This window comes from Eretmochelys imbricata, chromosome 9 (assembly GCF_965152235.1).
Source record: "Eretmochelys imbricata isolate rEreImb1 chromosome 9, rEreImb1.hap1, whole genome shotgun sequence".
Lineage (NCBI taxonomy): Eukaryota > Metazoa > Chordata > Testudines > Cheloniidae > Eretmochelys > Eretmochelys imbricata.
Genome location: NC_135580.1, coordinates 89788441 through 89802300, shown reverse-complemented (window position 1 = coordinate 89802300; position 13860 = coordinate 89788441). Strand labels below are relative to the sequence as shown.

General features: G+C 42.6%; 1 protein-coding gene across 4 annotated transcripts in view; it reads right to left on the bottom strand.

Annotated features, from left to right (window-relative positions):
• Positions 1–13860, bottom strand: part of KIAA1210 (KIAA1210 ortholog) — a 90227-nt gene that overhangs the window by 19089 nt on the left and 57278 nt on the right. For all 4 annotated transcript variants that reach the window (XM_077826971.1, XM_077826969.1, XM_077826970.1 and 1 more), the window contains exons 3-5: positions 12213–12381; positions 6801–6930; positions 2789–2947 (exon numbers count right to left, since the gene is read on the bottom strand). In XM_077826971.1, the coding sequence (XP_077683097.1) occupies positions 2789–2947; positions 6801–6930; positions 12213–12381 (458 nt within the window). The remainder of the gene's footprint in view (positions 1–2788; positions 2948–6800; positions 6931–12212; positions 12382–13860) is intronic.

The following is a 13860-nucleotide window of genomic DNA, read 5'->3' as shown; positions in this document are numbered from 1 at the left end:
ACAAAGGCAGTTGTTCACTACCAAGACTTTACAACAACAGCCCCTTTTAAAATCTGTCTTTTTCAAACTGAACTCTGCTTCATGCTAATGTGTTTTTCTCCATCTTTAAACATGCGAGTTCCAGGTCTTACTTAAGCATCCACTTATCGTAGTCCCAGTGCTGAAACAAAATACTGGCATCTTTTCCACCCCCATCTTCAAACCATTCTCTCTCCTGCTGTATAAAGGCTTCACCATGATGCTCCCAAGCTTCTCTCTTGGACACATACAAAATGTTCTGCAACAACAACTCTTTGCGACCAATGGGCCTTGCTACTCCCACCTGCTACTGGGACCAACTCCTCTTCTACATTTATAGTATTTCCATCTGTCTTGCATCTTGATCTATCCATTGTTACTTGAGTTCCTTAAAACATGTTTGCCTCCTCTTGGTTTGCTTTCTCTCTTGATGGAAATCCAGCCACTCTTTCTCCCTCTTCTGCCTTTTTGCTGAAGTTACCATGCTTACATTCAGCGCTGCACAACTGTACGGGAATATTCCAGATTTTTTCACCTTCCTCTGCAGATACATTGTAGGCCACTGCCAGAAGATTCCAGATTTGGCCTGTTAGCCCATTCTGGGATGGCACATCTATGTTCTGAGCAGCCTCTACTTAGGCTTTTCAAAGATGAATATTGCCCTTGCTGTCCACTGAGAGACACATCTTTGCTCCAGAACCTTGGAGCATTTAGGGATCTCTGGCCAAGTTCAGACTGGACATAAGCAGATAGAACTTCCTTTGTTTCACCTGTGTTATACCAGATCTGAATCTGGCCCATCACGTATTGCAGCAACCAAATCAGGGGGTTTCAAATAGTGCCATCTTTTGTTAGATAGGTTTTGAAGCTGGCTAGGAGTCTTCCATTATTAAAGGCTATGATTCGGTTTCCATCAGCTGCATAAATCCCTTTGCCTGGTTCTTCCCTTCAACTCTGGTTAATTTAAGGCTGAAGTATGAATTCACTTTTTGTTGTCTTTATGACTTTTATATAAATCTGCCAACTGCCTTAATCTTTCCCAGCAGTGTTTCACCTTTCAGTGTATCTACTGGTTTTCAAGACTGCTAAAAGCAGAGTTTGTTCTAACTTGATCCTTAACAATTTTGTATAATTCTTTAAGAGACAAGCACAGAACACTAACTTTTTGTGCATTTCAGGGACCTCTGTTACATGGTTGGTATTTTCTGAATACTGTTTGTCCATCCTTGTGCATTTGGAGATGTGGATGGTTATTATTATAAGATTTTGTGGAAAGGAAGGATTTTTAAAGCCTGGATCTTTTACATTTTAAATTGAATCAGGAACATCCTCTCAACTACGAATCTCTTTTATAGCAATTGTCATAACCACACAGCTAAGGGTAGCCTAGAATTCCTCCTTACCTGTAAGGGGTTAAGAAGGTCAAATAACCTGGTTGGCACATGACCAAAAGGACCAATGGGGAAAGAAGATACTTTCAAATCTGAGGGGGGAAGGCTTTGTTTTTGTGTTCTCTTGGGAAGCAGAGAAGCACCAGGTCAGAAAACTCCTTCTCCTATAAACCATCCTAAAGTGAGTCTCAATATTGTAAAAAGAGTAAGTGAATAAGGCAGGGCGCGTTAGATTACCTTTTGTTTTCAACTTGTGAATTTTCCCTGTGCTAAGAGGGAGGTTTATCCCTGTTTTTTGTAACTTTAAAGTTTTGCCTAGAGAGGAATCCTCTGTGTTTTGAATCCGATTACCCTGTAAAGTTACCTTCCATCCTGATTTTACAGAGGTGCTTCTTTTACTTTTTTTTTCTTTATAATAAAGTTCTGTTTTTAAGAATCTGGTTTACCTATTTGGTTGGTATATTATTCTCAAGCCTTTCCAGGAAGGGAGTGTAGGGCTTGGGTGGATATTTTGGGGGAATAGGAATTCCTAGTGGTCCTTTCCCTGATCCTTTGTCTAAATTACTTGGTGGTGGCAGCATACTGTCCAAGGACAAAGGATTTGTGCCTTGGGGAAGTTTTTAACCTAAGCTGGTAGAAATAAGCTTAGGGGGCTTTCATGCGGGTCCCCACATCTGTACCCTAGAGTTCAGAGTGGGAAGGGAACCTTGACAGCAATATACAGAGACGGACCAGGATTTAAGTATGGTGCAGATACACATCCACAAGTACCCCAGCATACCTACTTATCGTTAGGTATGTTTGACAACTGGATTTGTTTTAATTACACGCAAATACAAAATAGCCTTTAAACACTCGGTGACTGCTCAAACCTCTTTTCCACCACTGGACCTTGAGCATTCCTGTCTCTAACTTAATGATGGGTCTTCAATGACTATCTATCTATAAATAAGGCCATTGTTGACCTAGAATTGTAGAAGGACTGTCAGTTTAAAAAAAAAAAAATTCCGTGCACCAATTCTACCCACTATGGATTTAAACTACAGTAGATTTGATCTTTTTTATACTTCCAGAAATAACTCAACTTCTGTGAACCATTTTTTAACAACCTCCTCTTCCATTGACTTGCAAACTTAAAAAAATGTTTGTTTCTGACGCTGGTACTGAATTTGAACGAGGGAAACCACCATGCATGATAAATCAGAGAACCAGAGGTTTTGTACAAATGAACCCACATAAAAGATGGCATAGAAATAAAGGTAATGATTTATAGAAAAGCATTTTATTGACTGCAGACTTTTAAAAAAAAAAAACACACATTATTCTACACAGGCAATTCCATTTATCCCTCTAGTACTGAGGTGACATGATGAACATACCTTGCTTGGTGAACATGTTAGAACTTCATGAAGAGTGGAGATTTCTGGAGGGCTTTTAGGTAATCCATCATCTTCTGAAACAGCACCTGTATCTTCCAATTTCCTGCCAGTTATAACAAGAGGAGAAGACCCAAATCTGATGTTCTGTTGTAACTGGAGCTGTGGGGTGAAGGGAAACATAATACACAATCTTAAAATGGCTTTAACTGTACGGGATAAACTGTCATTATGTACAATTCTACCCGAGAGAAGTATACAAAGGAAAGGGCCATCCAGAAAGCTTAGTAAAGAGTGAAGTTGTATTTAGTTATGTTCTTCTAGGACCTTCCATGAACACTGGCTGCTACACAAAATATTGAAAAAACAATTTAATTCATCAGATTATTACAGACTGACATCTCACCATCCCCAGCAGAACCACAGCCACATTATTACAAAACACACAGCATTCATGTTGTACATCCCCACACTGTTTTGAATTCCCAGTTTATACCTTAACCCCTAGTCAACTCCACCATCCGACCAAACCCACAGAGTCTGGGCGAGGATAAGTCACCTAATCTTTCTTCAGCACTAAAAATAACAGTTGCCCATCTTACAGAGGTGGTTAATTAGCTAGTGTTGGTAAAGAATTACAAGTGATGGCATTTACCAGAATGCACACAGAATCTTCCAGAGTTTGGAAGGCTGGTAGCTCCTAGAACCCTGGTTTTATCTGGATAATCGTCCTTTGCAAAAAATTCCTTTGCAAAAAATAATAATAATAATAATAATAATGACTGCTATACCCCAACCCCCAACAAGCAACTGGGCCCCACTTCTGCACCAAGCAGCAAGGTATTGACAGGAAGAGTTGCTCTCACACAGAGATTTTATATAAAAGGGAGTCCTTTAAAATTTGTGGTGCATCCCAAAAGATCATTTCACTATCTCTCCCCCAAAACCTCAGGACATGGGGAGTGATTGTGGCTGACAGGAATCACTGATGTTTGTCAGAGGGGGGTGTGAATTGTTTTGCAAAGCTGCCCCAAAAATGCTAGGACCAGTCTGACCCTGGGGGAGGGCGGGTGGGAAACAAAACAAAAAACCCCAGAGTCTGCAACCTTACAAGTGGCCAGATGTTCCCTCTTAAAACACACAACAAAAAACAAATCTCAGGAAACACCAGTTCTGAAGTTCTTGGAGTCAGCTATGTCAGGGCTGGACAACAGACAAGGTCTGAAGAGAACTAAAAATGGCTCATCTGAGTACGCCTGACAGAGACCAAGACCTATGGTCATTTGCTTATTAAACCACAGGTTGGGGAGTTTACAAAGATCTAGGGGCTGATTCTACGTTGCCCCTCATGCTATATGGTCATTTACGCCTCTGCAAAATGGATGCAAAATGCTACTCTTCTGATGTGGCAGCATTTTACACCGGCATTGCTCTCAAATGTATGGGTGTGAACAACTACAGAGCCACAGGGAGTCAAGCCCAGTGGCGGATTTAGAATTAGTGGGACCCTGTGCGTAGCTTCATTTCCCCCCCCCACCCCTGGGACCCAGCCAAGAAAAAGCACACTCTCTTATCTCTCCCCCTGTTTTTCATTCTTTTTTTCTTCATCCTCCTCCTATATTATAAGTAATAGGAAGTAAATTAAATAAAGTGAGGTCCCTTGATTGGGGTAGGGGGTTGGAGTGCAGGAGGGGATGAGGGCTCTGGGTGGAAGTTTGGGTGCGGGCTCTGGGCTGGGGTGTGGGGGTTGGGCTCTGGGAGGAAGTTTGGGTGCTGGAAACAGGCTCTGGGATGGGGAAGGGGGTTTGGATGTGGGAGGGATTCAGGGGAGTGGCGCTTACCTCAAGCAGCGCGGCTCCCAAAGCGACCGGCAGACCCCTCTGGCAGCGGCTCCTAGGCAGGGGGAAGCCAGGTGGTCTCTGTCTGCCACTGCCCGCAGGTGCCAGTGCCGCCCCCGCAGCTCCCATTGGCTGCAGTTCCCAGCCAATGGGAGCTGCGGAGTTGGCACTCGGGCAACGCATGGAGATACCCCCACCCCAGGGGCCGCAGGGACATGCCGGCCGCTTCCGGGAGCAGTGTAGTGATGAGGAAGGGAGGTAGAGTGAGCAGGGAGCTGCCTTAGCCCTGCTGCTGGCACCTCTCTGCGTGCCCCTTGAGGGGAAGGAGACAGCGGGTCTCCATGCACTGCCCGGGGAGGGGGCAGCTCACAGAGCTGCCTCCCCCCACCAGGGGCACGCAGAGACGTGCCTGCAGCCAGCTGCTTCTGGGAGCAGCGCAGGGCCACCGGCCATAGCGTGCAGGCAGCCTGCCTATCTACCTGAACCCTGCTGCGGTGTCATATTTTGGGGGCCCCCTGTCGTTGGAAGCCCCGTTCCACCGCACGGTGTGTTTAATGGTAAATCTGCTCCTGGTCGAGCCTCTGTTCTACAACCTCCTTATTCAGATTCTACCACATCGGCCCAAGCGCCCCACAAATTTACCCCAAACCAATCAGAGAAAGAGAAGCAAGGCAATCTGCAAACGCTAGACAGATGACAAGCTGCTCAAAGAATGTAATGAATGCAGCAAGCAAATGAGACCCACTGCACATCTGCACATCTACTCCCTAAGTGGGAGTAAAATCTGCTTCCCTAATATTTTACAAACCCTGCCCACTCTTCTTTATTAAATGCAGAGGGCAAGACATTACAGGAGAAATGGAAAATGTACGCTCTCTCTTGTGCTGGCAATAGTTAATCTACTGTTACTAAGAACTATCTGGTTTTATTGGTGTGCAGCTTTTTTATCCAAATGAGAGTTAAGTTAAAGGTAACAGACTCTCCCCTTTGATTATAAAAATACCCCTGGCAGCACTCTGTTACTATGCAGATTAGTGAATAGTTGATAGAAGAGGAGTCAAGGGGATGGAGATAACAGAATCAGATTAAACAAATGGAAAGGAGCTTTTGCCCCCAGAAGATCTTGTCGTATGAAAATATTATCTCCCCCGACTGACCGCACTGTTTTGCGAGTAATATCTTGAACTGAAACTTGGCCTCATCTGTATTTTCATGAACAAGTCCCTCTGCGTATCTCCTGCTTTTTAATATGTGATGCAACCTTGCTTTGCAACAGCGGTTCATGCTGACCAATGAAGGCCTGTAGGCGGCCTTGGACTGCATTATCAACAGTTTGCTTCAATCCCCGGGAAAACCTTTAACTTTTATCTTTGTGTTTTATGCTGGCAGCTATCAGAATGCAAAAACCAAGGATTGATAAGGAGGTTGCCAAGAAGGGTTCAGCATGTGCTTTGGAAGAAGGAAGTGACCTAGGAGAACAGAGTGTCCTCAGCTGACAGGGATAGGAAGAATAATGATAGAAATAAAGCTGTTATTAAGAATGCCCTGACACATCTGTCTTTCCTCCACACATTCATAGTGGTGCTGGACAATACAATACAAAACATTTAAAAAACCTCTCAGGGCAGAACTGTAGCAGAGGGATGCCTTTAAAATAATACTAGTGAACATAAGAACGACCATACTGGGTCAGACCAATGGTCCATTTTGCCCAGTACCCAGTCTTCTGACAGTGGCCAGTGCCAGGTGCCCCAGAGTGAATGAACAGAAAGAATCATCAGGTGATCCGTCCCACTGCCCGTTCCCAGCTTCAGTGTAAGGGATACATTTCAATATAAACAAATAGCCTTAACCAAAAGGCAGAAGCTATGAAATAAAGAATGGAAGGTCCTTGGGGAAGAGGAACTGCTCACTTCAGGAAGAATATAGGTTATGAAGTCTTGGGGACAGGGGTTGTCACCTGAGTAACCAGCACAAGGCTGAGCACACCGGTGCTGCTTAATAAATATATCTATTTCTAAGCAGCAGAACAGATTCAAACAACAGCACATCTATTTTCCAACTCTCTGCCATACGCATTGAGGAATCAGCTGGTGAGCGGATCCAAGCAAGTGTTCAGTATGGCAGCTAACAACTAGTAAATTATCTAGTCTTGTGAACATGGAACGTGCTCTTACCTGTAATGTTTTCACTTTCCCAGGTATGTTTTCCTGAGAGGACATGTCACCAGCTGTATTTTCTGGCGCAGATTCAAAAATAAAGACACTGTCATGTGACAAGGCTTTGTTTCCCATGCTTCCTTTGGATCTGAAAGGGAGGGAAGATCTTTGAGCCCACTATCTAGATCTCTAAAATTTCATATCATTCATGTATTCAGATACCTTAAGAGGGGCAGAGTAGTCAGGATGTTTAACTAGGAATCCAGAGAGGTGGGTTCTATTCCTAGTTTTGCCACTGACCTAGGACATTGGGCAAGTCATTCTCTGTGCGTCTGTTTTCCCTCCCACCTTTTGTGGGTCTTGTCTAGTTAGACTGTAAGCTCTTCAGGGCAGGAATTGTATCACTATGTGTTTGTGCAGTCCCTACCACAAATAAAGCCCTGGTCTCAGCTGAGGCCTCTAGGTGCTACTATAATACAAGTAAATAATAATAATAAAAAAAACTCCTTGACTCACACTTTGGGCCTTGCCAGCAAGGCTTCAAAGACAAGCATGTCACAAGGATAAGTCCCCTTTGCAATCTTTCCCTCCCTTCTTACTGCCAGTTTGCTTTTTTGTTTTCTCCATGGCAACTCCATGTATGGCCCTGCTCCTCTAGCTTGAGGAAAAGTTACATTTTACACTATCGTTAGAGAAACTCCCCCTCCCCCGCATCCTTTAATGCAACCCTTCCCCCCAGAGTCCAGGGTTACATGGCCTATAAGCCATCAGAACAGCAGGATCTGAGCCCAATTCTCCATTCCAGTAAGGCTCCTTTATGCCACATTACCTGTGCAGAGGGCTAATACGGTCATTGGGAAACTCCTCCAGCGCAGGGGTAATCTCTGAGTGGCATAAAGCCAGTTTAGCAGCTCCATACCATGCCCTTGCAGGAGACTAGGGGCATCCCTCTGTCCAGCAGTTCTTGGTTGCTGGAACAGCCCCTTCAGGCCTTCATAGCTGGGTGTGGGTCAGATCAGCCCTGATTTCTGGGCAGATGGAACCATACACACAAATCTAGTTCAAACCCTGGCACATATAGAGGTTAAAATATGGTTCCCTAACAGGGTTTCTTCTGTCCACATAGGCAAAGAAAAACTGTTATAACATGACTGGACCACAAATATAGTTCCAATCTACATTTTAAATATGTCCAAGGCCCATCTACAATACAACTAGAGCCACGTCAGGGGACCCAGTTACACCTCCTGAGTACAGTTGGATGAATAACAGATTTCTTAGATAGGTGGCAAATGTAAAAAAAAAAGCTCAAAATGAAATGTTTTGTTTGACTTAAAATTTTTTTTTTTATTTGTAATTGGGCTTTACTAAAATTGACAGCGATTTCTAAACAAAAAGTCATTTCAAGATTTTTACAGAATTCCCCCTCCCCCCCGTATGAACAATTTGGGTAAAATTGATTCAATTTAGTGAAGTATTTCCATGTTGCCAAATCTGCATTTTTTACAACAACAACAACAAAGTTTCAGACCAAACTTTTTGCCTAGGTCTCCTCCTGAGTCCAGCTCTATGCTCTCCAGAGGTTTAGCTTGGCTAAGGGAGATGATTAGCTTCTGTCTATGCTACAGCTATTAACGGAGTTGTAACCAGGCCCCCTCAGTTATAGATGCTGTATAGACAGGTTGTAGTTGTACATTCCCTGTCTAAAAGGCAACAAACATGGGTTGCATCAAAATTTCACACCAGCACTTAGCTAGACACAAAGAGCTCTTTCCTGAGGCCAGACCTGTAATCCAGGTCTAAACCCCTTGGCCCAGCTGCCTTTTAGACAACGTAAATTGCATTTAGCAGACTGACTCAGGGTAAATGGAAATGACTAGGGACAATCCCTTCTCACAAAACTGTCAGGGAAAATCTCCGATTCGATCCAACATTTGCTTTATATGGGGATTCCAGATGGAATGAGGGGGTCTCATCCATTAGTCTCATAACCTAAAATTCCCTCTTTACCTCCAAAACAAACTCGGGGGGGGGGTTCATAAAGGAATACGCAATAAAAAAAATCTCTTTCTGCTCCTGCCCTACAGCAAAACCACCTTCTTCTCACATCACTGGGGAATGACACCTGCAGTGCCTGCTTGGCTAACTTCACTTTGCCATTTGAGATGTAGCCAATCATATACTTAGGTGGAGTCTGAAAGCATTCCCCCACTGCACGTTACTGTCTTGTCCAGAACTAATCTGTGCTCTTGCATTAAAAGCCAGGCCCAGAGCTCATGTTCTTCCCCTTTGCTTTAGCATTATCAGCTAGCTAATGCCTATCTTCAGCTGTTGCATAGCGTTTCAGTGCAGTGATAAACACTTGCCTGCCTTCACCCTCTAGGCAATCCCTAAGTTTTTACACTGTGTATGTCAATTTTTAGATAAGCACTTTTTGAATGAAAGGGACTATATCCAGGCAAGATAATTACTGAAGCTATTATGCTGAGGTTAGAAAGATGGTCTCAATTCGGTTTTTAATTAATATAAACTAATACTGATGCTCGTTGTTCTTCATTGATTTATTTAGAACAGATCCTGTGTCTGGCCCTGTATTAATCTCTTTTTAAAACAGCGATGTTCTTACTGTATTTATTTGGAGTCCTTTAGAAAGAGCAGCAGACATTTGCTTGTTCTGGAGACTGTACTGCTGCACCAGTTAGATGTTTAAAAAATATACACACACACACACACACACACACACACACGTAATTGCACAAGACTTTCTACATTTTCTTTTGGCAGTGACAATAGGAGCATAAAAGTAACTTTAGAATTAAATGCAGGTCTAGGACAGATGATTGTAGGACAAGCTTTCCTACATACAATATATTCACAGTGTAATCCCTTCCAGTGTATTTATATTTGCATCGAAATCTAAAGCTGCATTGTTAGCCAATAAAGAGAGAAAACAGATGTTTTAGTCATTATACTTCTACCCCAGTTTCCATATATGAGTCAGCCACATGCATTCCCACCAAGATGCTGTTACTTAAAGCAGCACGAACATGAAGATAGCATTTAAAACGAAACTCCACGACTTGAAGTTTGCTTAATTTCTGCTCCACTAAGTGGGTAAAATCAACCAAGGGGAGAACTTGGCCCTAAATAATCCTGCTCCAAATGAAATACACTGAGCAGGAGGGGCTTCTAAGTATGAGCTGGTGTTTTAATCTCAGCATGGGGGGGTGTATAATGCATTACTCTCGGGGGGGTGATTGATGGATGCTTTTATGAGAGCAGCATGTTTGAGCCGTGGTTGGAATGAGGAGAGAGTGGCGCACAAGGAGGTGGGGTGGAGCTGCAAAAGTAAAGGATAGAAGAAGGCACAAAACAAAAGTGGGTGATACCAAAGGGATACATGGGAGGGGTGACAGGTTTAGAATTGGGACAGTCTAGGGTTGCCAAGCCTCCAGGATTGTCCTGGAATCTCCAGGAATTAAAGATTAATTTTTAATTAAAGATAATGTCATGTGATGAAACCTTCAGGAATACATCCAACCAAAACTGAAAACTCTAGTCATCAAGGAGGAGTTCCCATCCCAGATCTTCATCCCATGGACCTCAGAGTTCAAGGGGCAACCACACAGAGGCCCCTGGGCCATAGGTGTTCAAAGTAGGGGTGCTGCCATACCACTAACCCACGGACAGTTGGCATGCTATGGAAGCTCTGCTGACACAACTCCCCTTACCCTTCCACTGGCTTGTATGGGAAGAGCTCAACACCTCTGAGGGTCTGGCCCATATAGTTAATATTTTTAATTAAATTATAAAAAAAGAGATTACATGGTAAAAAGGGGAAACCCTATACTTTCTCCACAACCACCAGCACCAAAACCACAGCTCTTTGGTATTCTACATAACAGGGATTACAAAGCTTGGGGCCCAGTTCTGCAAACCTTCCACAGGCAAAATTCCCATTGGCTTCAATAGGGTCCCTTGCATGTTCAAGAAGAGACCCATTAAAGAATGAGCTTGTTTAGTTTCTCTAGGTATTTATAAAGCACCCAGCTCACTGTGATATCTGGGTATGAACAGGTTTTTGAACAGCACAAAAAATATTTTGTTATAGATAATCAACTCAATTTGATTTCTTATAACAATAAAGTTTTATCCACTTCTTAATCTTCACTTTTGCACAATATTAACTTCAGTTTATAATCTGTGGATGATAGTGCTGGGATAAAGAGCACTTGGGTATGGTGTGCTGGATTAACTGCAAGAGAGAAATCTCTTCTTCACTTTTGCACTTGGAACAGACAGTAATATTCTTATGAATCTGCACCATTTCCACTCTGTGCATCAGCTAACAAGGTTTGGTAGGTTAGTTGTGTGGGTATAATTCCTCTTACCCTAGGTATAATCACTCCCTCTGTCATTGCTATGCTAACAAGCCAAGGCCTGGCAGATCCCCAAATTCCTGCCTACTGCCCAGTATGCGGCGTGCAAACACATAACTCATCAAGCCTCCTAAACAGACATTTTTAACTAATTTGTTCCAGGCTGGGTTTGAAAGCAAAACAGTTATGTGGATTGTATCAGAGTACTGATCAAATACTTATATTGAAACAACGGGGGCACATTGATTTTAATATTTTTGCAGGTTTGTTTGTTTTTTTAAAAGAATTTTCACATTTCTTGATGGTTGTTAATGGTTAGGTTCTACTGTATGACTTGCTGATGTTCTGGCAATACCTGCCTCTGAGGACACTGGTATCTGTAATAGGTTTGTGCATGTCTCCTTAACTAAGAGACAACAGCTCCTCCTTTGGGCAGGAACGTAACAATATTCAGAATCACATTCAAAGCAAGGGTTTCCCAGCACAGATGTGTAGTGTCTCCCTTGATATACTACATGCATGTGGTTGCAGGTGCAAAATTAGAGGCCTTTTAAAAACAAAATATAGCTCTAATTGTCAGCTTAGTCATAAGAAAATTAACTAAGTGGCTCTTGAAGGCAGAGATTCTGCTGCTAAATTATTTTCCTTTGTCCCAGTTATGAAGCAGGTTAATCTACACAGGCTCCATTGATGCTAAGAAACAGCCACTTGATTTCCTGTACATTCCCTGTATCAGCAGTACTCAGATCACCACATACTCTAAAGTCACTGCTGGTAAGACTTGCCAGGGTGGATTTCAAACACCAAACAAAGTCTGGCCTATCTGCAGTTTTACAGGCTAAACAGTTGGATATAGTTTTCCTCCTATGCTGATTTTTGGAGCCTGTTTCAAAGGAAAAAGGAAATTCCTGAAATTCCATCAGCAGCATTAGGACTTGTTTTGCACAAACTTGGACAGAGGTTGCTCCTCAGGGGCCAGCTCAGGCTTTCATTCTATTGCTGCGAAATGTCTGCACAACCTGGTAATTTCTGTGTTTCACTGCAAGCTTACCCAGGCTCAGTTGGTAAATGAAGAGCAATAGTATCGAGCGCAGGGATGCTGACATCGCTGCTGGACTGGCTTGGTTTTAAATTACTGTCCCTCCTGGGAGCTGGAGATTCTTTCCTTTTCTTCTTAGCAAAAAAGTTCTTGAAAGTCTGAAATTTGGATTTTTTCTTTCCTGCAATGTGAGAGAACAAAACTTTACAAAGGGTGCAGGCGGAGGTTACTATGGACAATGTTCCATCCGAAACTGCAGAGGGATCCTTTGGAGAACTGCAAGCCACAGCAACCCATTCATTTAACTGAGCAACTTTGTAAATAATTCAGTGGTGGAGTCCTGTGAAATGCAAAGCTGTAATTCTTAGTTGGGCTGTCTATGAAATATCACTACAATAAGCAGATGGTTCCAATATTTCTTTAGGTTTCCGTTTAGGCACACAGCTTATATATAACATACACCACAGATCCGCACATGGGCTATGTAAATCGAGTTTGGTTTACCATGAAGGATAAAGTACATTTTAAATATTCTAATGTCTTTACTTAACTCTTAAGGTCTTCAATTAGCTTAATTTAGCCCTGGATTTTTCAGCCAATTTTGTAAAAAAGACAGCAGTTAAAGGGATACAGACTAAATTTGGTGAAAAATTTAAAGCTTTTATAAATCCTAAGATCAAAAGAAAAAGTCTCCCCAATTTAAAAAAAAAATTTCCAGGAGGACAGTTGCTTTTAAATATATAACACTCTGCTGCAGCATCTGAAACCCCAAAACATTGGTACGCTAAGTATCCGACAGTGAAACTGGATACAGACAAAAGACTTCACTGGGTTTTATTGTCTAAACTCAGAGAAATACACAAAGTATCAAAGAGCATAAATAGTAAGATGCATATTAGATTTTTTTTTTTAAATTCCTTCACTTATATTAATCAACGGTATTTTAGGGTGATACAGTTTTGTTTGTTTAGCTATTATTTCTTTATTATTGACTTTTAAATTGACAGAGTCCCTTTAATGACAGTTTGGGGTTCTTTGGTCAAAACCTGTTGTACTAGGTACCCTCAGACTTGACTCTGACATAGTTAGAATGCAAAAACAGTGCAAGGTACCGGAGCACAAACCATTGTTCAATTCATATTCCAGAGTAGCTGGGGTAATACACAGCTGGAGGATTTCTTCATAAACAAGGCATTATTTCAGTACAATTATTTGTCTTCTCTCAGGAATAAGTTAGTCTGCAATGCTTTGTCTCAGCGTGTGCCCTGCATGTACGGCAATTTATGCCAGTGGCTTTACTGGGGCTGAAGCAATGCCACCATCCAGCTGCATCTTGCACCAGACAATAGTCATTTTGAGAAATACACAATGACTCCAGGCTCTAAACTATACAGTAGCAAATAATAATATTGTCACGCCCTGTTGAGTTGTAGCAGATGTTGGGGGCTTGCAGTTGGTTTCTGCTGGAGGAGAAATCAGTGTCTTGGAGTCTGGGTGATCTGCTAGTGTAACTTGATTTATTTACACTGAAACAGGGTACTTAGTAGTGGATTAGCCACTGGGCCAACGGGTCCTGTGCCCAGGGGCCCCAGCCAATTGGGGGCCCCCAGAAAAATGGGCACCCCCCTCACCTTAACCTGCTGCATCTACCCTCCTGCTG